This window comes from Komagataella phaffii, chromosome 2, assembly GCF_000027005.1.
Source record: "Komagataella phaffii GS115 chromosome 2, complete sequence".
NCBI lineage: Eukaryota > Fungi > Ascomycota > Pichiomycetes > Pichiales > Pichiaceae > Komagataella > Komagataella phaffii.
The window spans coordinates 114811-140974 of NC_012964.1; the positions used below are offsets into that span (position 1 = coordinate 114811).

At 40.9% G+C, this 26164-nt stretch overlaps 14 protein-coding genes across 14 annotated transcripts; 9 read left to right on the forward strand and 5 right to left on the reverse strand.

Annotated features, from left to right (window-relative positions):
* Positions 1 to 311: 311 nt before the first annotated feature.
* PAS_chr2-1_0065 (Chitin synthase III, catalyzes the transfer of N-acetylglucosamine (GlcNAc) to chitin) lies at positions 312 to 3878 on the forward strand (the record flags this gene model as incomplete). The annotated part of the gene is made up of 1 exon (XM_002490901.1): positions 312 to 3878. The coding sequence occupies one exon, from the start codon at positions 312 to 314 to the stop codon at positions 3876 to 3878; it is 3567 nt and encodes a 1188-aa protein (XP_002490946.1).
* Positions 3879 to 3923: 45 nt separating this feature from the next.
* On the reverse strand, positions 3924 to 8570 carry PAS_chr2-1_0066 (Peripheral membrane protein with a role in endocytosis and vacuole integrity, interacts with Arl1p a; the record flags this gene model as incomplete). Its single annotated transcript, XM_002490902.1, has 1 exon — positions 3924 to 8570. One exon carries the CDS (start codon positions 8568 to 8570, stop codon positions 3924 to 3926), a length of 4647 nt encoding a protein of 1548 aa, XP_002490947.1.
* A 340-nt stretch (positions 8571 to 8910) lies between these two features.
* On the forward strand, positions 8911 to 10086 carry PAS_chr2-1_0067 (Pseudouridine synthase, catalyzes only the formation of pseudouridine-55 (Psi55), a highly conserved; the record flags this gene model as incomplete). The annotated part of the gene is made up of 1 exon (XM_002490903.1): positions 8911 to 10086. One exon carries the CDS (start codon positions 8911 to 8913, stop codon positions 10084 to 10086), a length of 1176 nt encoding a protein of 391 aa, XP_002490948.1.
* A 64-nt stretch (positions 10087 to 10150) lies between these two features.
* On the reverse strand, positions 10151 to 11920 carry PAS_chr2-1_0068 (N-glycosylated integral membrane protein of the ER membrane and plasma membrane, functions as a stre; the record flags this gene model as incomplete). The annotated part of the gene is made up of 1 exon (XM_002490904.1): positions 10151 to 11920. One exon carries the CDS (start codon positions 11918 to 11920, stop codon positions 10151 to 10153), a length of 1770 nt encoding a protein of 589 aa, XP_002490949.1.
* Positions 11921 to 12262: 342 nt separating this feature from the next.
* PAS_chr2-1_0069 (Subunit of heteropentameric Replication factor C (RF-C), which is a DNA binding protein and ATPase t) lies at positions 12263 to 13261 on the forward strand (the record flags this gene model as incomplete). Its single annotated transcript, XM_002490905.1, has 1 exon — positions 12263 to 13261. The coding sequence occupies one exon, from the start codon at positions 12263 to 12265 to the stop codon at positions 13259 to 13261; it is 999 nt and encodes a 332-aa protein (XP_002490950.1).
* Positions 13262 to 13358: 97 nt separating this feature from the next.
* PAS_chr2-1_0070 (Phosphatase that is highly specific for ADP-ribose 1''-phosphate, a tRNA splicing metabolite) lies at positions 13359 to 13904 on the forward strand (the record flags this gene model as incomplete). The annotated part of the gene is made up of 1 exon (XM_002490906.1): positions 13359 to 13904. One exon carries the CDS (start codon positions 13359 to 13361, stop codon positions 13902 to 13904), a length of 546 nt encoding a protein of 181 aa, XP_002490951.1.
* A 22-nt stretch (positions 13905 to 13926) lies between these two features.
* PAS_chr2-1_0071 (Putative protein kinase, possible substrate of cAMP-dependent protein kinase (PKA)) lies at positions 13927 to 15201 on the reverse strand (the record flags this gene model as incomplete). The annotated part of the gene is made up of 1 exon (XM_002490907.1): positions 13927 to 15201. The coding sequence occupies one exon, from the start codon at positions 15199 to 15201 to the stop codon at positions 13927 to 13929; it is 1275 nt and encodes a 424-aa protein (XP_002490952.1).
* An 888-nt stretch (positions 15202 to 16089) lies between these two features.
* PAS_chr2-1_0072 (Delta(9) fatty acid desaturase) lies at positions 16090 to 17577 on the forward strand (the record flags this gene model as incomplete). Its single annotated transcript, XM_002490908.1, has 1 exon — positions 16090 to 17577. One exon carries the CDS (start codon positions 16090 to 16092, stop codon positions 17575 to 17577), a length of 1488 nt encoding a protein of 495 aa, XP_002490953.1.
* Positions 17578 to 17611: 34 nt separating this feature from the next.
* Positions 17612 to 19111, reverse strand: PAS_chr2-1_0073 (Component of the RIM101 pathway, has a role in cell wall construction and alkaline pH response; the record flags this gene model as incomplete). Its single annotated transcript, XM_002490909.1, has 1 exon — positions 17612 to 19111. The coding sequence occupies one exon, from the start codon at positions 19109 to 19111 to the stop codon at positions 17612 to 17614; it is 1500 nt and encodes a 499-aa protein (XP_002490954.1).
* A 494-nt stretch (positions 19112 to 19605) lies between these two features.
* Positions 19606 to 20946, forward strand: PAS_chr2-1_0074 (uncharacterized protein; the record flags this gene model as incomplete). Its single annotated transcript, XM_002490910.1, has 1 exon — positions 19606 to 20946. The coding sequence occupies one exon, from the start codon at positions 19606 to 19608 to the stop codon at positions 20944 to 20946; it is 1341 nt and encodes a 446-aa protein (XP_002490955.1).
* PAS_chr2-1_0075 (Hypothetical protein) lies at positions 20943 to 21590 on the reverse strand (the record flags this gene model as incomplete). The annotated part of the gene is made up of 1 exon (XM_002490911.1): positions 20943 to 21590. One exon carries the CDS (start codon positions 21588 to 21590, stop codon positions 20943 to 20945), a length of 648 nt encoding a protein of 215 aa, XP_002490956.1.
* Positions 21591 to 21730: 140 nt separating this feature from the next.
* Positions 21731 to 22300, forward strand: PAS_chr2-1_0076 (Hypothetical protein; the record flags this gene model as incomplete). Its single annotated transcript, XM_002490912.1, has 1 exon — positions 21731 to 22300. The coding sequence occupies one exon, from the start codon at positions 21731 to 21733 to the stop codon at positions 22298 to 22300; it is 570 nt and encodes a 189-aa protein (XP_002490957.1).
* A 44-nt stretch (positions 22301 to 22344) lies between these two features.
* Positions 22345 to 23319, forward strand: PAS_chr2-1_0077 (Hypothetical protein; the record flags this gene model as incomplete). The annotated part of the gene is made up of 1 exon (XM_002490913.1): positions 22345 to 23319. One exon carries the CDS (start codon positions 22345 to 22347, stop codon positions 23317 to 23319), a length of 975 nt encoding a protein of 324 aa, XP_002490958.1.
* A 591-nt stretch (positions 23320 to 23910) lies between these two features.
* PAS_chr2-1_0078 (Plasma membrane G protein coupled receptor (GPCR) that interacts with the heterotrimeric G protein a) lies at positions 23911 to 25989 on the forward strand (the record flags this gene model as incomplete). Its single annotated transcript, XM_002490914.1, has 1 exon — positions 23911 to 25989. One exon carries the CDS (start codon positions 23911 to 23913, stop codon positions 25987 to 25989), a length of 2079 nt encoding a protein of 692 aa, XP_002490959.1.
* Positions 25990 to 26164: the final 175 nt, after the last annotated feature.

Genomic DNA, 26164 nt, shown 5'->3' on the forward strand with positions numbered 1-26164 from the left:
AGGAGGGTCTTGAAGGATCGCGTCTTCTTTAGCAATCTTCCTGCGCCCCTCTCACGTTCCCCAACTGATCCCTTCAGCTCAATTTTTTTTCCTTAGGGCCTCGACCCTTGATTGGGAAATTCAAAACACAAATAAATAGACTCGTAATTTTTGCTGTTTTCGCAACCTGGCACGGACCTTTCATTCTTCCCTGCTTCCAGACCACATTTTGGTAGTTTCTTGCTGAGTTAAGGGAACCTTCACTCCATTCGCTTCAAAGACTCGTTCTCTTCAAGATTATCGCAGAAGGTGCCTTGAAATAATCACTCACTATGAAAAATTCTTTCTCATCCGATAATTACCAAGAGTTCGATGTGGAATCTGGTGATCTCAACAGAAAGAGGTCCCTGGTAAGACATGATAGAGCCAGGAATGATCCACATAATCCGCATTATCATTATGCCAATGTGGTCGCTCAGGAATCCGATCACATAAAGGTGCAATCTTTTGACACCGGATTGGACCCAACCCGTTGGGATTCTCTATCTAGAAGTGCATCCGCAAGAGGTCGTTCCATTCCGCTTGACGACTTGAATAGTAAAGGCCAAATAATGCATGACTTCGAAGATGACTCTACTCAAGTGGATCCTCGAGGAACAGAAATACAAGGGTTAAACGACGAACAATCCCTACACAGGAATAACACTATACGCTCAAATAAACTCGCCTCTAAAGTTATCAAGTCTAAAAGCAGCTCCAAGTACGAGTTTTGGCCCATTTATTGTACCATCATCACTTTCTGGGCCCCATCTCCTTTACTAAGGTTGTTTGGCTTCAAAACGAAAGAAAGACAATTTGCCTGGAGAGAAAAAATGGGGTTGATCTCGATCATCTTATACATCGGTACATTTGTTGCCTATCTTACTTTTGGGTTCTCCAGAACTGTCTGCTCCAATACTAGAACAAGAATCGAGAACAATAGCGTCTCCACCGGTTATCTTATTATCAACGGAAGAGCCTACGATCTCACCGCCTCTTCTCATCCCGCTGCTGCTGGTATTGATGCAGGAACCAATATTCTATACCCCCCTATCAATGCTGGTGGCAAGGATGCTTCTTTTCTTTTTCAGAACGTGAATGGAAACTGTAAGGGTCTTATTACTCCAAAAGAGGATAGTGAAATTCCTTTTGACGGAGACGAAGTTGCTTGGTACATGCCCTGCAAATTGTTTGCCCAAGATGGATCGTCGTCTCCCAATTTCACCGCCTCTGAATACTATAATGGCTGGGGATGTCACACATCCACAACAGCTAGAGATGCTTTCTACTCTTTAGATGTTACAGGTGATGTCTACTTCACATGGAATGACATAAGAAATTCGTCCAGAAATTTGGTTGTTTTTTCGGGTGATGTTTTAGATTTAGATCTTATCTCTTGGATTGATTCTGATAACTTGAACTATCCAGAGTTATTTGATCGTCTTCGCACAGACGAGCAAATGAGGGGTCATGATATATCTATCTTACTATCTTCTTCTTCTGAAAGGAAGGCTGCACGATGTTTAGTAGAAACTATCAAGGTTGGTGTAATAGACTCTGAGACAATTGGCTGCATTGCTTCGGATATTGTTCTTTATGTCTCTTTGATTTTCATTTTATCTGTGGTTATTTCGAAGTTTTTATGTGCCTGCTACTTTAAATGGGTTATCTCTAGGAGACAGGGTGCCACTACATCTTCTACCAAAGAAATGAATGAACGTGAGAGAGATATCGAAGATTGGGCCGACGATATTAACAAGCAGGCCCCCGTTGCTTCTGTTCAGCCATTTCAACGTTTTGATTATCGCAACCAGTCGAAAGGAAATAGAGTCTCGAAGCTTTTTAACAGGGCTTCAAGATACTCTATGGCGACGCAGTTGGACGGCTTTGATTACGTTAACTCAGTTGGAACTTTGGCAAGTTCTGCAAAATACCCCATGACAACTATGACTCTTCAAACCACAAAAATGCTTCGGGCCTCAAAGGACAGGCGATCACATGTGAGAAACAGGTCATCTGTTATGTTGAATACCAATGCTTCCAGGCAATCACTATTGTTGGGAAGCGATTACCATAACCCTTTTGATGCTAATGATGGGTTCTATATACAGTCGTTATCCGCTGATCTGATTCATCCTGATGTTGCACCCCAGCCTCCAGTTGAGTACCAGCCATATGGGTATCCCTTGGCCCATGTTATTACTCTAATTACCTGCTACTCTGAGGATGAAGATGGGCTCAGAACTACAATTGAATCGATTGCCACTACCGACTACCCTAACTCTCATAAACTTATTTTAGTTATCTGTGATGGTATGATCAAAGGTGCTGGTAACGACAAGACTACTCCTGAGATTGCTCTTGACCTAATGACAGATTTTGTGACACCACCAGATGATGTGCAACCATTTTCCTATGTTTCTGTCGCCCAAGGCTCTAAAAGACACAACATGGCCAAAGTCTATGCTGGGTTTTACAATTATAAAGACTCCAATCTACCTCCTGAAAAACAGCAACGTGTTCCTGTCGTAACTATTGTTAAATGTGGTACTCCTGCTGAAACTGGAGCTGCCAAACCAGGTAACAGAGGTAAACGTGACTCCCAAATTATATTGATGTCTTTCCTCCAGAAGGTCATGTTTGACGAAAGAATGACCCAACTGGAAAACGAGATGTTAAAATCAATTTTTTCAATCACAGGGTTAATGACTGAAATGTATGAGATTGTGTTAATGGTTGATGCTGACACCAAGGTGTATCCAGACTCCTTAACACATATGGTTGCAGAAATGGTGAAGGATCCAACAGTGATGGGTCTATGTGGAGAAACGAAGATTGCCAACAAGAGACAATCCTGGGTGACTGCAATTCAAGTTTTTGAGTACTACATTTCGCATCACCAAGCAAAGGCGTTTGAAAGCTGTTTTGGTAGCGTTACCTGCTTACCTGGTTGTTTTTGCATGTATCGCATCAAAACGCCCAAAGGCCGTGACGGCTACTGGGTTCCCATTCTTGCTAACCCCGACATTGTAGAAAGATACAGTGACAATGTTCTGGACACTCTGCACAAGAAAAATTTACTGTTGCTGGGAGAGGATAGATATCTTTCTTCGTTGATGCTTCAAACTTTCCCTAAGAGAAAGCAGATATTTGTTCCAAAAGCTGCTTGTAAAACTATTGTTCCGGAGAGGTTTAAAGTGCTCCTATCCCAAAGACGTCGTTGGATCAATTCAACGGTACACAACTTGTTTGAGTTGTTCTTAGTCAATGATTTATGTGGAACGTTCTGCTTTTCGATGCAGTTTGTTATAGGTATTGAGCTTGTGGGTACTTTAGTATTGCCAGCTGCTATTTGTTTCACTGTTTACGTGATCATTTTTGCCATTGTTTCTCATCCAACACCCATTCTGTCACTAGTATTACTTGGTATCATTTTTGGTCTTCCAGGTTTATTAATCGTTGTCACAGTGTCTTCATGGTCGTATATTTTATGGCTACTCGTTTATTTGGTCGCTCTCCCAATTTGGAATTTCGTTCTCCCATCATATGCCTACTGGAAGTTTGATGACTTCAGTTGGGGTGAAACCAGAGTAACATCACATGAAATCAAAGATGCACATGGAGAAATCGAGGGATTATTTGATGGTTCACATATTATCCAGAAACGTTGGAGAGAATTTGAAAGAGATCGTAGGCGTTCAAACAGTCCAAACCTAAATCACAGAGGAAGTGAACTGCCAGTTCCATCTGCTGCTTGGGATCCAGCCAATATAAATCACGATTTTGAGAAGGATTCCGATGTGTATGTGAATGCCCAGGAGGAAGCTGAGAGTTCCAGTTCACAAAATTACTTAAAATAGAAGAACAAATGAAATATATAAGGATCATCAATGCATTGAAAATATTTATTCACTCAAACTCAACACTTTCTGTAAATCTCTTTCGTCTGTGAATGGTACGTATCGTAGAAATAATGGCTTCAACTCGTGGATCTGATCTTGAATGTTTCTATCACCATTTTTCTGAACTAACGAAGAGATGCCATTTATGATTGTTTCAATTTCTAAGTGCTGTAATCTGGGAAGAGGTCTTCTGTCTAATAAAGACTTGCAAACAATAACTCTGTGTAAAGCGATAGCTGTTCTGGAGATAAAAAATGGTGTCACAACTTTTTGAAATTGTGGATCACTGCAAAGATCGATCAAATCATTCAAACATCTCAAACTAAGATTCTTTCTTGGATGTGTCTGTATAGGGCTTGTGGTATTGGCAATTGTATCAAACGGGAAACTGAGTAACCTGGAGCATAAACTCTGTTGAGCTGGAATATCTTTCAGTTCATCAAGGCCAATTAATGCCGTTTCAGTATCATCGAACTCATAAAGAAACGAATTTTTCCAGATGGAGTGAGCAAATTCAACTTGCACACTTTTGGGCATCTCAGTGAGTGGTGGTATTAAGCATGCATACAACTTGTCATATTGAACGATGTCAAAGCGTTCATAGAGCGAGTTTTTTCCATAGTAAGACAGAATGGTATCAGTTAATCTAATAAACAGCATCGAAAGATATTCAAGGGAACTGTCGTATGACTGCAGCAGTTTTTGAGATAGATCAACCAAGATTCTGGAGGCAATCATCCACAATTCCTGTTCCGTTTCTTCTAATCCTACTGATCGTTCCTGTACAATAGTTAACAGTTGTTCAAACAGCCTTTCGGTGAAGCTTCCAAGATCTAGCACCTTAGCGGGACTTAAGTCGGCCAGCTTATTTTCAAGCACGATTATTGCCTTATGACTGAAATGAATGTAAGTAGGAACTTGAAAGCCAGAATCTTGAACTTTCTTGATGAACTTCTGTTCAATAGCCGACTTAGGTGCTAATGGAAGCATGGAAATATTTGCTAACTGCTGAATAAGCATAGACTTGTAATGGTAATCATCAAACTCCATATAGCCAAGAATATTGAGAACTGTCTCTTGAAGTTTAGTGCTCTTAATAGAATCGGATGATCTAGTAGATGGTAATATGGGGTAACGGATAGCAGTGTTCAAAATGGCAAGTATTCTTTCCATTTTTTGGACATCTTGGATCGGGCTCACCATCTTATAGATACTATCAAACGACTCAAAATACACTACAAGCGTATCTTGAGCTAAAGGGTTCACTTGATACAGAATCTGGTAAGTAGACCAAAACGAGTAAAATAACTCTTTAAGTTCCGTTGGGATCTCGTGCTCCAAACCTTGCTTTGATAGCTCTTGAAATTGCTTGAAGATTTGATACTCCAGATCTAGCCAGTTAAGCTTTAAAAGTTTTTCGAAATACCCAAAGAGTCCCTCCCAAAATAATAGTAAACTCTTAGTGTTCTTCGAATCGGAAGAGTCAAAGCTTAAGAATTGACTGCTGTACAAGGAGCATAAACCTCGCAATATTAGGGTTATACTTTCCAAGTGATCGGAATCTAAACTATCGGAGTAGTCAATGGTATAAAATTCCTTCTCAATCACTAGCCTATAGATCAACTTCCAGCATCCAAGTAAGGAACCATGAGAATCAATAATTGAGAAACATGTAGATATTGCACCATTGCGAACCTGAGCCCTTGGATCTGAAGCAGCCTTGTTTAGGGATATTATAAGGCAAATCCATATCAAGTGATCTATAAGTGCTGGGTCGGTCGAAGGTGAATTGATGAGCGTAGTTAGGTCCTCTTTGTCATTCAGTACCAAATCCAAATTTTCACCAACATAACTGGAATCTTTTGTGGCATTGAATGAGTTTTTCAAAGAGTCACTAATCAGCCAAAAGTAACTTAAGGAGTTTAGTGATATATTTAAATCAAGTGTCTGGTAAAAAAATTTGCATAAAATATCAATTAATGGTTTCAACTGTTTCTTCGGCAGTGATGTGAGGAATTCGTCTAGAAGCAATTTGACAGTTTCAAAATTAGATTCTAGGAGTTGGCCAACATTGATTCTCAATTGAGGATCTTTTAATAAGATTGGATCTTCTAATACTGTTTTTTCGATTAATTGGAACGGGGCATCAAGGAGTGTGTATACTAAACTCCAAGATTCAGCGAAGTTGCTTCCGTATCTGTTCAGCACGGTGCTCAAAGTTTTCAATACTCGTAGTCTAATATCTGTTTCACAATTAACTATCAAAAGTTCTTTAGAAGTTGGAAGGTTTGATAAGCTAGTGTCTATTTTATTGAGTGAATTCAGCACAACGTGTTCGGTATTCCTGATCTCATCATTTGTGAACCCGTCAGCAGCTATTTTCTTCACGACAGAATCAAAAGAATCAGTGATCAAAAAGCGAGTCTGATCATCCAATGTTCTTTGTTGAATAATACTCTTGTAAAATTCCAAAGTGTAATCCCAAACGCCATTGGCAGTTGCAAGTAGTTGTATGGTATTGTTTTGAAGGATATTTGTAAGCTTTCCAACAAAAAATAGCTTATTATAGCTTGATGTCCTCAAAGTTAAATCATCGTTTTCTTCAAATGGTACTTTGGAGCCACCCTCTTCCAGAAGTAACTCTGTAGTCAAAGTCACAAATGATTCTATTATTAAACTCAATGTAGTAGAATTGTATCCGGAAACGGAGTCTTCCAATTTAACAATCGAATCTTGAATAGATAAGATCTCTTGGGAAGAAATCAAATCAGCAGAAGGTTTATCTTGCGGCAAAAGCTTATCAGAGGATGCCCCATTCAGAAAGTAATCCAACCATTGAATAGTTTTAAAAATCAAAATCCACTCTGAGCCATCAAGTAGATTGCCAAGACTAATCACCAAGTTTATGAGCATTCGAAACAACACAGCCATACGTGAGTTGAATGAACGACTATAAGGCTGGATACTGGTTGATACATTGGATACTGGTTGCTGCGACAAAGTTTGAATCGTTGTTGAGATAGTCCCAACTATACTCTCGCCTAATGATTTTGATCTAAAACCTGAGCTTCCGGTCAGATTTGTGATTGATTTGCAAATAAGAAACAAGAGTTTTTTTCTAGCATCCTTGAGGTCCAAAAAGCTCACAGTCAGCGTCAATTTTTGCAGCGATTTTGTCAATCCATTAAAAAGAGTTTCACACAAGGAAGAATACAGAAACACGGTTGCCATATCTTTCCAAAGCACCCAGTTATTTGACACCAAATCTTTAATTTCGATGTATGAACTAGAGTTTTTATCTAGTCCAATGACAGCCTTGGAAAGGCTATCACACATCGAAGTCAACGTTTGAAGTATGAGGTACAGCATATATGTGGACGAAGTTTGTGGAGGTTCCAACTTATCTAGGTAGTCAATGAATAGAACTTTTGAAGAAGACTTGGCCACCGTCAGACCTGCAAAATCAGCCGGTTTTTGATATTCTCTAGATATAAATTTGGGCAGAATGGTATCACCGGTATTTAATAACGACTTATTGAGAACAACGATCTCAAAACAAACATCGAAAAAGCTCTTGAAAACGGTTTTCTCATTACTATCTAGCTGAGAATCGTATGTCTTGTGAATTTGTTGCACAAGAGTAAAATCTTTAACAATAGAAAGATATATCTCCAAACTCAAAACCTTTTTCCAGAACGGTGAGTTTGAATCTTTTGTGAGTTGAAAAGTAAGGGTGGATAATATTGGCTTCGATTCATTCTTCAGTGTTGTGAAATGCTGCAAAAGCATTAGTTGAATGATGCGAGCTACTCTTACCATTATTGGAAACTCATCAGATGAGGTTAGGTAATCCAATATGAGTGGAGAAATCTTTATTCGCAGAAGATACTCCAGCTCTAAATGCTCATTGAACAGCTCACTATTGTCTTTTAATATGGTTTCTAAAAGTTCAAGGCCAAACTCTTCACTGATCGAGTTTGTTTTCAAAAATATAGGCTTTTGATGTTGTATCAAATTGATCAAATCAAGAAGTATTCTTTGGGAATCATAGGCACATTGGCGAACTTCGATAGTTTTATTGTCATCCAAGGAAACTGTGTAAACTGGATCATCTGGGGATATTTTGCTGTCCTCTATTTTAATTTTATCGAATACGCCAGTCAACAGTTGTAGATATGTGGCACTGGCAGTATTGATGATAGCTGGACTTTTGCTTTGTGTATACAAATTGGAGCAGACAAACAAGAACTTTGATAGCAATTCATTCTTCAAACGGATTGGGTAGCTCTGTAATAATAATGACAGCAATTGAAGGATTTTTAAATGAACATCGTCACTTTTGAACTGGGAACAAACCAGTAGTGAATTTACCAGTGACTCAAGTTTTGTATCAGCAATTGCGCTCTCTATTATTAGCTTTTGTAAACAAGCAAGTCCAGTATTTACCAATTTGAGGGACCTTGTTTGTATAGATAATAGAAAAGGGTCAACGAAGGACTCAAACTTCACAAGCTCTTGGATGGGGACCCTTTGTTTGAAAGATCTTATCATATCTATAGATGCATCTGCTGCTTCTTTCAGCTCGGGATATTTCCTTTTCGAATCATGACTGAGAGTTCCTAGCTCTTGAACCAAATAGGCCAGGGTCATAATTGACTGGACTAAACTTTATCAAGGGGATGGGGAATACTGACATCGCTATTATCTTTGGGAACCAGATAATGATGTGGTGTAGGGATTTACATCTATTTCATGTGAAAGAGGATGATTTGGGGAGTTTGAAATATATTTATCTTGTTATAGTGGGACTGATAGATATCTCAAGTGTGTCTGGTCTGTTGTAGAGCTAGGATCGTTTAATATAAACCTTGGAGTGTCAATTGTCAGTTCACCCATCCAAAACTTTTCATCTTATATAATCATCTCGGATCTCGATATCTGGTGCGTATGGTTAACCTACTAAATTTTTACTGAGGACAATACTACCCCAATGAACGGAATATTTGCTGTGGAAAAACCTTATGGGGTCAGCTCTAACAAGTTTCTGCAACAGATAAATAATATTTTTACAAACTCTTCGATATTTGGCGCTGACTTGGCTGAGCTGAGAAAAAGGAAGCTAGCTGGCTACGGAAAGAACAGTGCCAGAGGACTAAAGAAAGCCAGCAAAGCCAAAGTTAAGATGGGCCATGGTGGAACTTTAGACCCTCTGGCTTCTGGCGTTCTTGTAATTGGAGTGGGACAAGGAACGAAACGGCTACAAGAATATTTAGGTGGCTCTACCAAACTGTATGAAACTGAAGCATTGCTAGGAGCTGCTACAACCACAGGGGATTCAGAGGGAGACGTTATTTGCAAAACGGAAGTCAACCACATTACTAAGGATATGTGCTTGCAAACTGCTAAAAAGTTTGTTGGGGAGCTTATACAAACTCCACCTCTGTTTTCTGCTTTGAAAATGAATGGAAAACCTCTATACGAGTATGCTAGAGAGGGCAAGCCATTACCGATGGAAATAAAACCCCGAACGGTACAAGTTTATTCCTTAGAAGTTGAAGAAAGTGATTTGTTGTCTACTGACCATGATTACAAATTAAAAGAATCAATAATCGATGAAGACGGTACCCCTCTAGAGTCTAAGTTGTCTGAAAATCCTCTTCTTCAAAACGACAAGTTACATTTTAGCAAAGAATTTATAGAGTCGGCTTCCCAAGAAGGTCTTCGCACAGATGTTGACCCTCCACATTTAATCAAAGATATTTCGGTCCAAATATCAAAAGCACCATTGTTACATTTTGTGGCCCAGGTCAGCTCCGGAACCTACATAAGATCACTTGTTTCAGACTTTGGAAAGGCCTTGAGCTCATCTGCATATATGGTCAAACTTATTAGAAGAAAACAGGGTGAATGGGATTTGAGCAGCAATTGTTTTACTCTGGCAGATTTTCAAGAAAATGAACAGGTCTGGGGTCCTGTCCTCAAGAAAGTTTTTGAACACGGTGACGAGATTAATGTTTTGGAGGAGATGCAAAGGAGTAAAGAGAAGTTTGTGCAAAACGAACATCAAGAACAGTCCGAGGAGACGTCTGAGGAAGTACCGAAAGAAAATTTAGAAGCAAGGTCTGAGGAGACTACGAACAAGACAGATGAAACGTTCACCGCTTAGGTTGAAAATTTCGTTTCAGAATGGGATTATAGCAACTTAGGGCCGCATTTATGTACATAATTCATCATAATAGCTTGTAAATAATGATAATCCACAACGCTATCACTACCTCAAGATTCCGTTTGACTGACAATCTAGCACCACTGCTTTGCACTATAAATCCCAGGGCATTGCAGCTAACATAATCTTCACCTTCATCCCAATAATAGCTTTCACGTATTGTTTCGTTCGTGGTAGGGCATACAAATCCAAAACTGCCAGGACAATCCCTGACTATTGCATTGCAGCTGTCCACACACGGTAAAATCTCATAATATGGATTGGGAGGCTGGATTTCTTCGTTGATGAAGCTATTTCTTCCGTCAGAGGTAGTTCTGTACTTGTAACCACTTGTATTGTTTCTAGTTGTACACCTCGGTATCAAAACGGAACACAGCCAGTTTTGGTAGGAATTGGCACAATCTTGACAAGTTCGGAGAGGCGAATACCTTGAAGAAGCATCTGTATCGCATTGCACAATTTGCAAACTTTTTGTGAAATTTTCGTAATGCTCCTTAGCATAATCATCATACAAGGCTCCTAACTCGGTCGCAGATATCAAGCCATCGAAAAACTGCATGGACATTGGGACAGCATAGTCTACGTTATTACAAAATTCCAAGTCATAGATCAACGTGCACGTATCTTCAAGCATTGTTTCGAATTCAAACTGATGAAAAACTGTTCCGCCGCTGTCAGAGTTTTGAGTTCCTGAATTCTGAGTTAAGTATGCAATGTATTGGGATGACGAATTCAGATTTTGAACATAAAATTGTTCTCTAATAGATTCATTCTTTTGAACAAATGACGTGTTGATGGATATGCTAGATAGTTCCGGACCACTTTTGATAGCACACCAACTTCTATTCAAGTTTTGAAATGTCGACTTATAGGTGTAATCAAAGAGATGAAGAGAATAAGAATCAGTTAAGCCAGGATCAATATCGGAAATGTTGGAATAAAGATCAGTATCTAATGCACCGGTCATTAGTAAAGCAGATTCACCATCAGCATCAAGCAAATGGGCCCAAGCACGATCATCCCATTGAAAGACCAGACCATTTTGAGAGATACCCAACTCATAAGTCCATTGGCCTGAGACAGTATTTGTTCCAACATCATTAGGTTGCATTGCAACATACAGAGTGGAAAACGGAGCTGATGTTGGATTAGAAGCAAGAGCTTGAACATATCCCAGCCTGAAGTCTAATTTGGTCATTTGGTCTATAGTCTCTATTGAGAAGACAGACTGATTGAAAGTGTAATACAGAGATAGTCCATTTTCGTCAAGATCGGTATCTGGCAATGAACATATATTACCTGTAATAAAAATTAAGGCATCAAAACTGCTAGAAACACCGGGATTGGTATTGTTTATGGGAAACTCGTAGTAGTGAGTCTCATTTTGGGAGATATACTTGCGTACTGGCTTCCAATCATTTAGCTGGCTATCGTCACCAATACTTAGATCTACAGAAGTAAACCTGAAACTCCTATGAACCAAGGCGTCTTGATCAATTTGTGAGGTGTACTCTATATCCCTTTCCAAAAAATCTAGTGGTTCAATGTCCAATTCCTCAAGCTCCAGACACTGTTTTCTATCCTGACTATCATTCAACTCGTCACACTCAAGATTCAAGCATTCTTGAAGCGTGACTTCTGGATGGTAGTAAGTGTGCCTCAAAAATTTACCGTCAACAGTTGTGAGTAAATCATAGCAATGCGGCCACATGTTGGAGGACAGCGCTTGAACTACTAAGGACCACAAGAGAATGCCATAAATGAAACAAAACATGTTGAACTTCCAAGGGCAAGTGTGATGTTGAAAAAAATGAGACCCTGGAAAAAGCCGAGTTCCGAGCGTAGAACAAATGAAGCAACGCAGCTGGGGGTCAGGGAAAGGTAAAGAGAATGAGACGAGACTGACAGTTGAAGGTGGATAAAACGAAAGGTTCGGACTTAATCGAGGCCTGACAGCTCAGTTATCAAAGGGATTCCTTCCAGTTTTTCCAGCCAGCCTGCCGCATAAACTTCCCAGTAGTTCTGTCTCATTCCTAACCTTCGCGCGCCCTTCAACTGAAAAATCTAGTCCAGAAAGCGCGTCTGGTTTATTTCACTACGATAACTTACTGGAATCATGTCAATTAGAGCTGGTCAGGACAATACCAATCTTCCATGGGTGGAGAAATATAGACCCAGCAGCCTGGATTATGTGTATGGGCAGCATGATACTGTTGATACGGTGAGGAAGTTTGTGCAGGATGGAAGACTTCCACACCTTCTCTTCTATGGTCCTCCTGGAACCGGAAAGACATCTACCATAATGGCGTTGGCGAAGGAAATATACGGCAAAAATTATCGAAATATGGTTCTAGAACTAAATGCAAGTGATGATAGAGGTATATCTGTTGTCCGAGACCAGATTGTGAACTTTGCAAGTACAAGACAAATATTCAGCAATGGGTTCAAGTTGATCATATTAGATGAAGCAGATGCCATGACCAACGTTGCCCAGAATGCATTGAGGCGAGTAATAGAAAAATTTACCAAAAATACTAGGTTCTGTGTCCTAGCTAATTACGCCCACAAATTGAACCCTGCTCTGCTTTCCAGATGTACAAGGTTCAGATTTCAACCAATTAGCCAAGAGGCTATACAATTGAGAATAAATGATGTCATTAAACAGGAGGGAATAAATATTGATGATGATGCCCTGCAATCTCTTTTGAAGTTATCAAAGGGTGACATGAGGAAGGCTTTGAACGTGTTGCAGGCTTGTTTTACAGGTCTGGACTCTCCCTCTCAGGCAATAACCTCGCCTATGATATACGAATGCGTTGGTGCTCCTGATCCCCAGGATATAGAGCATGTTCTGGACACAATTATACAAGAGAATTGGGAAGCTGCATTCACAATAATGAATCGACTGAAACTTGAAAAGGGTTACGCTCTAATCGATTTGGTCAATGGGTTTGTAGATATTCTTGGAGGGTATCAGTTGGAAAAGATGTGTCGACTAACAATATTGAAGGGGCTTGCAGACATTGAATATGCGATATCACGCGGAGGTAATGACGCTATTCAGAACACAGCGGTCATTGGAGTCATAAAGAAGGGGTTTGAAACTCAGACTTAGGCTACTTGTCAAGCATCTAAGCTGGTTCATTCCACTACGATAAGATATATGGGTGCCCTTCGCGCATTCACTTTTGTCATGTCTAACTTACTTGAACATGGTTAAATACATCAATGGTGACGTCTTTGCAATTCTAAATCAAAAGTCCAATCTTCCTGTTATACTTGCTCATAGTTGTAATTGTTTTGGTTCATGGGGTGGCGGAATTGCATTTGCTCTGAAGCAAAAGTTTCCATCAAGCTACACACTTTACAGTGATTACTGTTCCAGATTTCAGGACAATCCCCAGGAGTTATTGGGCAAGTGTCTCCTATTACCAATAAGTAAAACCGATCCTGGATATACCAGTGTCGTCGGGGACAAATTCCTCATTGCTTGTTTGTTCACAGGCGCAAGCGGTGGTAAAGCGGAGATTTTGAAGTACACTGATGTGTCTCTGTCCCATCTGGGCAAGATCATCCAGAGCAAAAAATCTGAAATAAGTATTCCAAGAGTGGACGAAATTTTGCAATCCATCAATACAGATGACGTCCCTATCTACCTGCCCAAGATAAACTCCGGAATTTTCGGAGTTCCCTGGCCAAATACAGAAAAAATATTGGAGAACCATAATGATCTAAAGTTTGTAGTGTACAGTATATAAATAATTGACTTGACTCTAAAGGTTAACATCCCAGATATCTGTTCATGTAGCTATTGCTGGCAACGTAGGAGAACCCTTGGAATGCGTCTTTTGTCTTTGTAGTTGGTATTAAATTTAAGTCTGTGGATACATCATCGCTTAGCTTCAAGTCGGTGAAATCTCTTGAGAAATTCTCAGCTAGCTCAAGATTCGTGATTATTGGCACGATTGGAGGGCTAATCTTAGTCAGATCTCTTTTCAGTAGTGCGTCCCAATCAATATTTCTAAAAAAAGAGTGCTTCTGGAACTTGTTGAATGTAGTGTCAACGTCTCTCTTGGCTGGTGATTTATTGAGCAGCTTTTGAAGGAGCTCCTTAGCGGTTGGAGTTAAATAATAGGGAAATTTGAGTGTCTTATTCACGATCTTGTCCATGATTATCTTACTGTTTGCTCCTGTAAATGGTGGTTTCCCAATCATCATGTCAAAGATTACTGCACCAAGTGACCACCAGTCGCAAGAAAATGAGTAAGGATCACCCTTCAATACCTCTGGAGCCATGTATTCTGGGGTACCAATGATGCTTTTGAAAGAGCCATCGTGTTCAATAGATGAAGCACCAGTATCCAGTGATTGTTTGCTAAGACCGAAATCAGTTAGCACCAGAAAACCCTGGGAATCCAGTAAACAGTTTTCAGGCTTCAAGTCTCTGTACACAATTCCCATGGTGTGGAGATAGTTGATGGCCAAAGCCATTTGAGCGGCATAAAAACTAGCAATGTCCTCGCCCAAAAACTTTTCCTCATTCAAATGCTGAAACAACTCTCCACCAGGAACGTACTCCATCATTAAATACAACTTGTCGTGGTCATGAAAAGCGTAGAAAAGCTTGACTATATTAGGATGTTCTGATATCTTGCTCAGAATATTACGCTCTTCCATCGTGCGTTCGACGTGCTTTTCGTTGATCACCAGGCTTGCTTTCTTCAACTCCTTCTGGGCGTATAGTTTGGACGTGTGTTTATTCTTGACCAGCTTCACGGTTCCGTAGGCACCCTGTCCTAAGACGGTGATAGGCTCAAAATCCGAAATAGAAGCATTTGTTTCTTGCTCGCCCTTTGTGTACTCTGTGATCGATATCTGGCCATTGCCTGTGTCTTCGTTGTGCACTGATATCTTGCTATAGACGGAACTTTTTCTTCTTCGGGTTGGAGGGTGAGCTGAGCTCAGATTTGCTCCCAAGTGTTCTACAAGGTCAGCGTGGCCGTCATCGTTGTCGCTGTCACTTTCTACGACAGTCTCATCTAAGTAGAAAACCATATCTAAAGATAGTTAGACTGGAGCCAAGGCCAATTGTGGGTTCTAGATTGATAAAAAAAAACGAGACGATAAGATGAGGAAGGTACCACACATGGGCATTCTTAGTGCGCGAGAGATGATTAGCATCGAGGGAAAGCTTAAACATCTTTGGTCTACGTAAGCAGAGACCAGGCACTAGCAAGCCTAATTAGGGTTAGGGAATTGAATGTCAGCAAAAGCTGAGGCGGCTTCCGAGGGCCAATAGAATAAGAAAGAACAACTTAGGGCGCAAACCTGATTGCGATTTTGGGGCTTTCCTTGGAAAAGACTTGATCCCTACGCTGTGGAAGGCGCACTACTATCGAAGCTCCCTCTAACCTCCCAAAGGAGAAGGAAGGGAAAAAAAANTAGTGACAAAAAGAAAACAAAGAGCCCAAGACCTCTATCGCCCCATCGCCCAGATCTCCTATCAGCAAAATTATGTAAGCTGCATCTTTTGGTGAGCTAAAGGGGACTTTCGCGCTAACAAAAAGAGCAAACTTGTTTGTTGGGTGATTGTTGGGTGTTCAAGGCACGACTTTCTAATCTACCTTGCATTGACAGATTCTTCCAACTGCGCCCGATATAACGTAGCATTGCCAGGTAATGATGGTATACTTTACATGGTCACACTACGACGCTCAACATCAGTCCCTCTTAGTGGAACCACAACTTGCTCGTTGAATTTTGGAGCGTAATGTGTCATGTTGGGTCCTGCAAAAAGAAAAGTTGGATCCCATAAATTTAGACTTTGTAGGATGACAATCTACAGAGATTTCTCGAACTTCGGGCCTTCCTATAAAACAAGATAAACTCCTTCCTCTTTCTCTTTCCTTCTCTTTAGTCTTCTCACTTCATCTACGCCACACAATGGAGCAACCACAAGCAATGGAAAAGGTTGAGTCTGTCGACGTTACAGAGGCAAACGCAGTTGCTGCTGGAACCAACAAACTCACCAAGAGAATTGTAGCTGCTGGTCTGGGAGGTAAGTTGATGGGTACCAAGTCAATGGTCGACGTCACAGCCGATCAACTGGCTAAGGACTCTATCAACGAGCTTTTGGCCAGAGACAAGGCTTTGAAGGAGAAGTACGAGAAGCAGAAACATATCAGTGAACAACCATGGACTAAGGACAATTGGCACCAACACATAAATTGGTTGAACATGATCTTGGTTTGCGGTTTGCCCCTGTTTGGAGCTATTGCAACGTATTACAAACCACCTACCAAGGAGACCGTTATACTGGGAGTTGTTTTGTACATTCTCGGTGGTCTGTCAATTACAGCTGGTTACCACAGACTGTGGTCTCATAGAGCCTATTCGGCTAGAACTCCGTTAAAGGTTTTATTTGCCCTCTTTGGAGCCGGAGCTGTGGAGGGTTCCATCAAATGGTGGTCTCACTCTCACAGAGTTCATCACAGATACACAGACACTCATAGGGACCCATATGATGCCAGAAAGGGATTCTGGTACTCCCACATGGGTTGGATGTTAACCAAGCCAAACCCAAGATACAAGGCAAGAGCCGATATCTCAGACCTCGCTGATGACTGGATTGTCAGATTTCAACACAGACACTACCTGTTAATTATGACTTTCATGGCCCTTATTTTGCCCACTATTATTGCCAAGTATTTCTGGGACGACGCATGGGGTGGATTTATCTACGGTGGTATCTTCAAAGTTTTCGTCATTCAACAAGCCACTTTCTGTGTTAACTCTCTTGCTCACTGGATTGGTGTTCAACCGTTCGATGACAGGAGGACACCAAGAGATCACTTTTTGACTGCTATCGTCACCTTCGGTGAGGGATACCACAACTTCCACCACGAGTTCCCATCAGATTACAGAAACGCTCTGAAGTGGTACCAATACGATCCAACAAAGATTGTCATTTACTTATCATCTAAGGTTGGATTGTCTTACAATTTGAAGACTTTTTCTGACAATGCCATCAAACAGGGTTTGGTGCAACAACAGCAGAAGAAGCTGGACTCCATGAGGGCTCATCTTAACTGGGGTACTCCATTACAAGACTTGCCAGTCTGGGATAAGTCTGAGTTCTTCGAGAAGTCTAAAGATAAGAAAGGTTTGGTCATTATTTCTGGTATTGTTCATAACGTTGAGAATTTCATTGGTGAACATCCAGGTGGAGAGAAACTTGTCAAGGGTGCCCTGGGCAAGGATGCTACTACTGCTTTCAATGGAGGTGTTTATGCGCACTCCAATGCGGCCCACAACTTATTAGCCACTATGAGAGTGGCTGTCATAAGGGATGGTAACGCCAATGCAAACACTTTCTCCTTGCAGAACGAGTTTTTGGACAAGAAAGCCGCCGCTGCAGCTGCTTCAAATTAAGCAAGTATATATATAAATCGTTAGGGAAATTTTATTAGGTGTTATTGTGATTATTGTCCGTTATTACTGTTTCTGTAGTAAAAGTGTCGTCGTATTCTTCGTCGCTATCAAGTTCACTGGGCTCTGTAACTTCAACTCGCTGGACTTGATGAACGAAAACTTCATTGGATTGTGGGTTATTTGAAGATGCAACAGTAGAAGATCCCTTTTTCTTCCGCAACCCAGTTGAACGAATATGATCTCTTGTTGTACTAAATTTGTTTCTAATGTTATGTTTAAAGGAGGACAGCTTGACAAATCTTGCTTTTTTTGGCTTCTCAATATGAGAACCAACAACAGAACTAGATAAGGATGGGGAGTTGTCAATTGAAATGTCAAGCTTCTTAGAGAATTCCACATGGTCGCCTGTACCGGATATACTCCTTCTATTTGTACTTTCAAGGACATCATCCTCGTAGTAAGGTCTTCCTAAGACACTTGCCCTCTGAACCATCTTTTCAAGATACGAAATACGGTTTATCCATTCCCAAGTGGTCACGTTACAAATAACATAAGATGTAACATTGAAAACTTCACTCAACTCAGAGACCCAAATCTCTGAAACGTCAGCAATGAAAAAAGCCACTGTAATATTAATGGCTATAGCTGTGAACGCAGTTAGCAAAAACATCTCTCGATCAAAGAGATACTGACTTTTGGAAAAAGCATACACACAAACCAGGGAAGAGAACACAACAGCAAGTGATATCCGTAATAAATACATGAAAGCAGGAATCATGGCTAGTTTAGACTCATCTTCGGAATCATAGTAATAATTGCTGGAAAGAAAGGCAGATAACGCCCAGATTATTTGAATGAGAACTGTGCAAATAGTTCCCACAATGAAGATGTACCTTTTTTCTTTTCTTCTGGGAAAAAGACGAGTAATGATCTGCACTTGTGCCAGCAAAAGAGCAAAGAACGCAAAGAAGAGAACAACGTTGATATATATCCGGGAGTTGAGATATGAAATCAAGAGATCAGCGTTGGAGACCCCTTCGTATCGATGTTGTCTATTGAGTTCCACAATAGAAGCAACAAAATACATCATTATGGCCACAGCACCTAACAGTATGGAGAGGCGTAGCAACTTGGTTGGTCGTTGGGAATGCAGATAATTTTTGGTAAAGACAATGATGGTAAGGTAGCCTATTATGACAGCACTAGCGCTCAATGTATAAATAAGTGGATAAATGGAGGACTCCAGGGGACTTGTTGTTGGAGTACTTTGAGATGCAAAAAGTTGCCAGTCCTCGTCTATAATGGGAAGGGTACTGATTCCAAACTCGTCTTGAAGTCTGTTATTCATGGCACTATAAACAGGATGGCCGTCATAACATCTTGCATGATACTTGATCGAGGAGGAGTAGGCCATGATAGCTGGATCGGTGCACATTATTATCCCTTCACCTAGTTGGACACCCTCACAGGTTGGGTAAGTGTGTTCTGAGGGTACTCTATATCGCCAAATGATATTCCTTTTTGAGATCGTCATCCTGGTGAAGTCTAGAGACTCTCTCCTTTGAAAGTTCAGATAATAACGGTGTAGTGAGAAGATCTTTCACTGTCTGCACAGGTATCACTCAGGGTCCTTTTTCTGGAACTTTTATCGAATGGAAGTAGTACTTAGGCCTGGTCAGGAATTCTTACCGTAATCAGTTTTAAGTAGGAAAATTACCTCGCGAAGGAGATCAGGGGAAGCCTGGGGACGGAAGTGACAATTCTTAGGTCTTAAGGTACCAAAATCCGGGCTACTCTTGCGCAACATGTAGACATAAAAGTAGAATACACACCGTTAATAAGAGTAGTTATTGCGCCTTTAGGGACCACCTTTCTAGTTTAACCATCAGCACGTGGCTGGTTGAACCTTTTTTTAGTTTCGACTCCACAATCCCAAATCCTTCTAAACAGATTATCGAGAAGAACCTAGAAACAAAAACCAACACAGTTTTCTTTGAACGAGCTTGTTTATCTACCCCTTACCATTTAATGAGTGATCGGCCGGTTTCCGCCAGCAATGCAGAGTCTCTGTTTCAATTATACCGAGACAAGAGTCCCGAAAAGCCTGGTATAGAGTCCAAAAGGAAAACGGTAGATCTCAATGGGAGAGACCGATATGGGTTTAAGATAAGTGCCAGCTTTGTGGACCAGGAAAAGTATAACACGTGGTGGGATCAGTACAGTCGATATCTCATTAGACGTAAACTAAAGTGGGTCAAGCTGATGAATAAAAATGGCTTTGAAGCTGATGAGGACTCAATGCCGACCAAATTTCCAACAAGAAGCGAAGAGCTCAAACGGTATGTCAGGAAGGGAATCCCCGCGGAATGGAGAGGCAATGCATGGTTTTATTTCTGCAAAGGACCAGAGAGATTGAGCAAAAATAAAGGATTGTACGATAACCTGTGTGCAAAAATGGATACTTTGGATGAGGTTAACTTGGAAGCTATAGAGAAAGATCTGCATCGAACATTTCCAGATAATATACATTTTAATGATTATAGTGGCGAAGAATCTCTCATGATTGGATCATTGAGACGCGTTTTGAGATGCTACGCTCTCTACAACCCGGAAATAGGATATTGTCAGTCGTTGAACTTTATCGCTGGTCAGCTGTTGATTTTCATGGACGAAGAGAAGACATTCTGGATGTTGGTCATAATTCATGAAAAATTACTCGTAGACGTGCACACGATGAATCTCGAGGGTGTCTCTGTTCACCAAGGGGTTCTTCTACTCTGCTTTAGACAATATCTCCCGTTAACTTGGTCCGTCATGCGGGAACATGACACCATCAATGACGATTTTTTAGTCAACATTCCTTCTTTAGGTATATGCACCACCAGCTGGTTCATGTCTTTATTCATTGGGATTCTCCCGGTAGAGACCGTGCTACGAATTTGGGATTGCTTATTTTATGAAGATTCCAAGTCCATTTTCAGAATCAGTTTAGGAATTTTCAAGTTGATGGAACCTCAGTTTGTGAAAACCCCAGAGGATGAATTGTACCATCTGATTCAAAGCTTTCCCAGAACGATTTTGAATCCAAACGATTTGTTAGACGTATGCTACAGAAAGCTTAATTCCATCAGTCATCTGAAACAGCAGGAGATACAACTTTGCAAACAGTATGTGATAAACTACAGAGCAAAATACAAGAATTTGAAGCATGAAGACAACAACTTACTGAGCAATCAAGAACGACTGAAATTACTACAAGAGGGCATTCAAGAGTTCGGGAAACCTAGGGTATTGAAAGGGTTAAGGTGGAACAGCAGGTTGAATAAGCAGATTCGAAAACTACGGGTTGAAAGTGAGCACGATATCTAACGTTCATTTTTCGACTCACTACCTATTGCAAATAACATTGGATCTAAGACCTCAAAATCTAAGCTAAGGTAGCCGTTCCAAGAAGGTGGCACTATTCTTGCATCTATATTCTTCTCTTCCCACTCTCTATTCTTTTGAATAACATAGTCATCAACAGAGGTCTGGGTGTAAAATGACAAGATACCAAAGGCAAGAATACTCAATTTTTCCATCCACCAGTTTCGTTTAGCTTTGAGTAGTCTGTTGATTTCAGTAACCACTTTCTGAAACTCTTCATCGGTAAAAATATTAGATAATGGAGAATGAGAAGTGAGTCCATACCCATGTTCTTCGTAAATTCCATCGATAGTGAATGGTTGTGTTTCTAGCGTATGCTCCTTGTCTGTCTGCTCATCAGCACGTATAGCTGCAGGCTCTTCACCAGGCAGCACTGTGCTGAATCTGATGTAAGAATCGCCCGGAACATCATGAACTCTTGGAACCCTTACTATTCTCGTGCCTTTACCAGCAGAAAGAAGGGAAATGTAAGGGTTATCGAAGTGGGTAATGATTAAGGGTTTATCATGTGATCTTACCGTTGATTCTCCTATCTTTTTGTAGTCGTATATGGAGAATTCATGGTAATTGTAGAAGAACAGAGTCATGCCATACCATTTGCAAATAATTGTTCTGTTTGGAGTTGAAAATATTGTAAGGAAACTGTGTCGAGCACCTTCTGTTGAGGGAGCTTGCAAGCAAGATCTTCGCACACTCTGTTTTCTTCCCAATAAGCAATTCTTCAAACATGTCCGTCAATGAAATTGTGTTTGCCCAAAAGTACTTGGATCTTATAAATATCACGTCGCCAAAGGTTCTTTCCGACAACTACTCTGTTCCAATTTCATCTGTCAAATCACCTGGAGATCTTTCGTTTCGCAAACTGAAAGTCAAGGCTGTTCCTCCACCAAGGGGCGAAGTCCAAGTCCAAGTCAATTTGAGATCTATCAAGCCACCAAAGTTCAGTGTTGACTATTCACTGAGCGGTAAAGCGACGATATATTCGCTCAAACAGAAGTTAGTTGAGGATGGCCAAGTTGCCGACAAATCAACTATCAAGCTGATGAACAAGAGCAAAATTGCTGGGGATGAAGCTTCCTTGGAAGACTTAGCAAAAGACAACAAAGTTTCTTTGGTTGTCATGGTATCTAAAGAGACAGCATTGAACGTCCAGGAGGATGCAGAACCCCAGTCAGAATTGCCTTCCAGAGTAATCACTTCCCAATCCTGGACCAAGATCCATCAGCTCCTGCGCGATGATCTGGGTGAGCCAGAGGCCTCGAAGGTGCTCGACAGGTGGAAGACTTCGTCATCCTAGAGACAATAGAGGGAAGAGGAGGAAACGAGTTCCTAGTACATAGTATGGATTTTGCGTTGATCCATTTGGGGGCAGGAAAACACAATGAGAAGAACAAAGATCACTATAGAAATCTTTGTTTCAGAGCCTTAAAAAGGAAGAAGACAAAAACTAAGGCAGGTAGCCCCAATCCCTATAATTACGTTAAGGAGCGCCAAAGTTTTGAGGAGTTGCTATCAGTACTGGACAGTATAGCAAATGTATTGGAATCTTCTCCACTTACAAATACAGGCAGAGGAGCCTCTGTCAATTGTGAAGGAAATATCTTATGTGATGCTAGCATAATTCTGCAAGAATCAAAAATACTACACTCGTCATGCTGTGAAATCACTTCGCCATTTCCTATCTCTGTCATAATAGATAACTTTAAAGAGCAATTGAATCCACGCCATGATCACATCCTCTCACCATTAGCAACTGTGTATCACAAGTCCTCCTGTCGACCTTCATTAATTACACCCTCGAACCAAGATATCTCTGACACAATAGGGATTTCCCTATTGAACAATAGTATCTCTTTAACTGCATCATCATCAGGAGGCAACCTATTCAAGCCCGTTGGTCGTATCGGTCCCGCCGGAATCATTGGCTCCGCTATCTATTCTGATTTCAACGATTGCTATCGAGTATCCATAATGTGCACCGGCTCAGGGGAGGATATCATATCTATGGATCTAGCAAGGTCGGTTTGTAATTATCTCCTTGCTAACATGACAGAAGATGCATTTGCATCCGAATTAATGTCGAATCATATCGAAAAGTGTGCCAGCAAGTATTACCTTAGATCTGAATATGGACTCTATGTTGGTGTCGTGGGTTGGATACTGGACGCGCATTCCCGTGATTTACGAGTAATATATGCACACTCTACTGAGTCACTAGTGTTTGCATATTTTGATTCGCATTTAAAGTTCTATTATTCTACGAATAACAAGGTTGGAAAGCTGTTACATGGGGAGTTCAAATGCAGCAGTCCGTGATCATATTTCAACCTGATGTCAGCACCAGAATCTGGTCTCTTGCCCACTGACCCTGTCACTCACTCTTGGTTTCAGTGCGGACACTGTACTCACGTCATCAAGAACCTTCGTCATTCATGTTGCAGCACTTTCGTACCCCTTACATAGGTCAATTATTCCGTATGAGTGTAACCCTGCCAACCCAGTCATATCTCCTGTCAATCTACTATTATTTTGGCGTCTTTGGCTGCTTATGTAAATACAACTGTGGCGCGGCTAGGCTCACTTTCTGCGCTTACTGCATGCGCGAAAATACCCAATGTGGTATCCTCCTTCCAAACTATTCTAGGCGCGAGCAATAGTAGCTTTTGCGTCCCGCTTACCTAAATGGTTTTCCATCCTCTTCCTGAAAAAAAAGACAATAATACACTTTACTGACCTACAAAAAGGCTTGGCTACTACATCAGACGGCACATTTTTAGCTCAAAAAGTTCCTTTGCTCTCTTTCGCCCGAATTTGGCTACTGTCTCTGTCACCGTCACTCATTCACTAAATACAGAGGACTATTCCTGCGCTAGTCACCAGTCTTGAGTTAGGATTAGACATGTCAAAATGAGCACTGAAACCGCCCGTATCACCGACTTTTCCGACGAGTCTGCAAGGATAATTCGGATCCTGGCCATATCCTCCAGCAGCACAAGCATTGCCTTCGGTTTGGTGTCCTTCTACTTATTTGGTGCTATAGATTACAGCAAGAGAGTATTTCGACATCAACTCATCATCTTCCTGATTTTATTTGACTTCCTTAAGGCCATCTTCCTACTCATATTTCCGGCCCGGACCTTGGATAATCCAGAATCTGCCGACAATAGGACATTCTGTAATGCTATTGGATTTTTCACAGCAGTATCCATCGAAGGTGCCGACATCGCTATCCTGGCATTTGCTGTGCACACCGCGTTGCTAATTTTTCGGCCCAATAAGAAAGTACGAAATGGGAACAACCTAGAAGGAGGTCTTTTCAGGTATCGCTATCCCGTATACCTGGTGTCCTTTTTGACCCCAATACTTCTGGCTTCCTTGGCATTCATTAATGGCTCAGGTTATGTACCCATCTCTTCCTGGAGCTATCTTCCTGTCCATCCCATTTGGTACCGATTGGTTCTCAGTTGGGTACCTAGATACATTATTCTGATCAGCATCATTACCATATATTGCTCCATTTATTTTTACATCCTATCTCAGTATAATTCTGTTGGTGGAACTGCCAAGATCATGTGGAAGGAGTCTTTATGGTACAAGTTAAGCAATATAGTACTAATGCTTTTTTTCCCAGATATTTCCCTTTCTTCAAGGTCACACGGCCAAAACGCAGAAGCAGCTCCAGACTCAAAAAACATTGATAACGTGAGCGTGGATGACAACACTGAGTTTGGAAACTGGAATAGATTATTTTCCATCAAGGAAGAGGACAATTCTATGTCATCTAACATACAGAGACCATTTGAGAAAGTCAAAATCCCTTCATCTTCTTCCATGTCTCCAAGGAACACGGCTGCATACGAAGAGAAAGAGAAGGACCAAATTATTCACGATTTAAGGGAAAGAATTCAATTGGAGACCCAGGAAACTATCAATAAGGAAACCGTTGAGTTGTTTCAAATACGTCGGCTACAGATATTGAAACAGATGAAGGTTATTTTTATATATCCGATTGCCTACATTTTTCTATGGCTTTTTCCATTTATCCTGCAATGTGTTGAATTCAACTATTCCCGTGAGGGAGGCCCCGTACTTTGGCTGAATTACGTCGCTGCTTTCATGCAACCTTTTAATTGCACAGTTGACAGTCTGGTCTTCTTCTTCAGGGAGACCCCTTGGAACTTGACCTCATCTAGTGTGGATCACCTATATGAACACAAGTACTCCGACTTCCGTCGCTCAGTCTCATTTTTGCCCATGTATGGTCTACCCGATCAGTATCTACGTGGCACTCCACCTGTGGCGCCAAGCAATGCTGACCAAAACAATTCTATTAGTCCATTTACAAATTACCTCATGAATAAACCCAGAAGTTTGAGACCTAGTGTTTCGTCCAACATTGACCCCTCCCAAACAGAAGAGATTGCTGGTGCCGACGATGATATGTCTTTCACGGAAGCGCTGCAATTTCTAAGGGGTGAACCCCCAGCTGAAAAGCCAGTTCCTAACAGTGCAGATTTGTCAGCGTCTCCAAAAGCACGCAAGCTTTCAAAAGTTAGCTGGCGTTCATCCAGAAGAGGTTCTGCAACGGACAGTCACTATAGTGCTAAGAGAAATAGAAGTGATCCTTCGAGTGACGAACAGCCATCGTCCAACTTGAATTCTTCCAATAAGAGCCCCGATGACCCATCTGACTCTCCTCCTTTTTCTCTACCTCATACTGGGGCATTGGAGCCACAACTCACTCATATTCCTGAAACATCAGCATCATCACCTAAGCACTCCCCAAAACAGAGCAGACAATCTTCTGCGTCAAACCGTAAAGATGTACCGTTCCTTGGATTCTTCAAATCCAGCAAGTCAGAACCACAATCATCTGAAGCATCTCAAGTTGATAATCACTCCCACCAATCTCACTCTCAATCCCATAATGGCTCAGAAGAAGATCTTACCTTTTTAGAGTTTCTATCTCAGGGACCAAAAAATTGATTGCAGGCGATCAATCACTGGTATAAATTGTAACAAGTAGACTATTTTCAGATGTTTAATTAATATTCAAAGTAAACACTACCAAAAGTATCAAGCAAGAAAAAAAGAAGCTTATACCATTTAGACTATTAATAGCATTATTATTTCTTACATACTACTATCTGGCATCAACTCT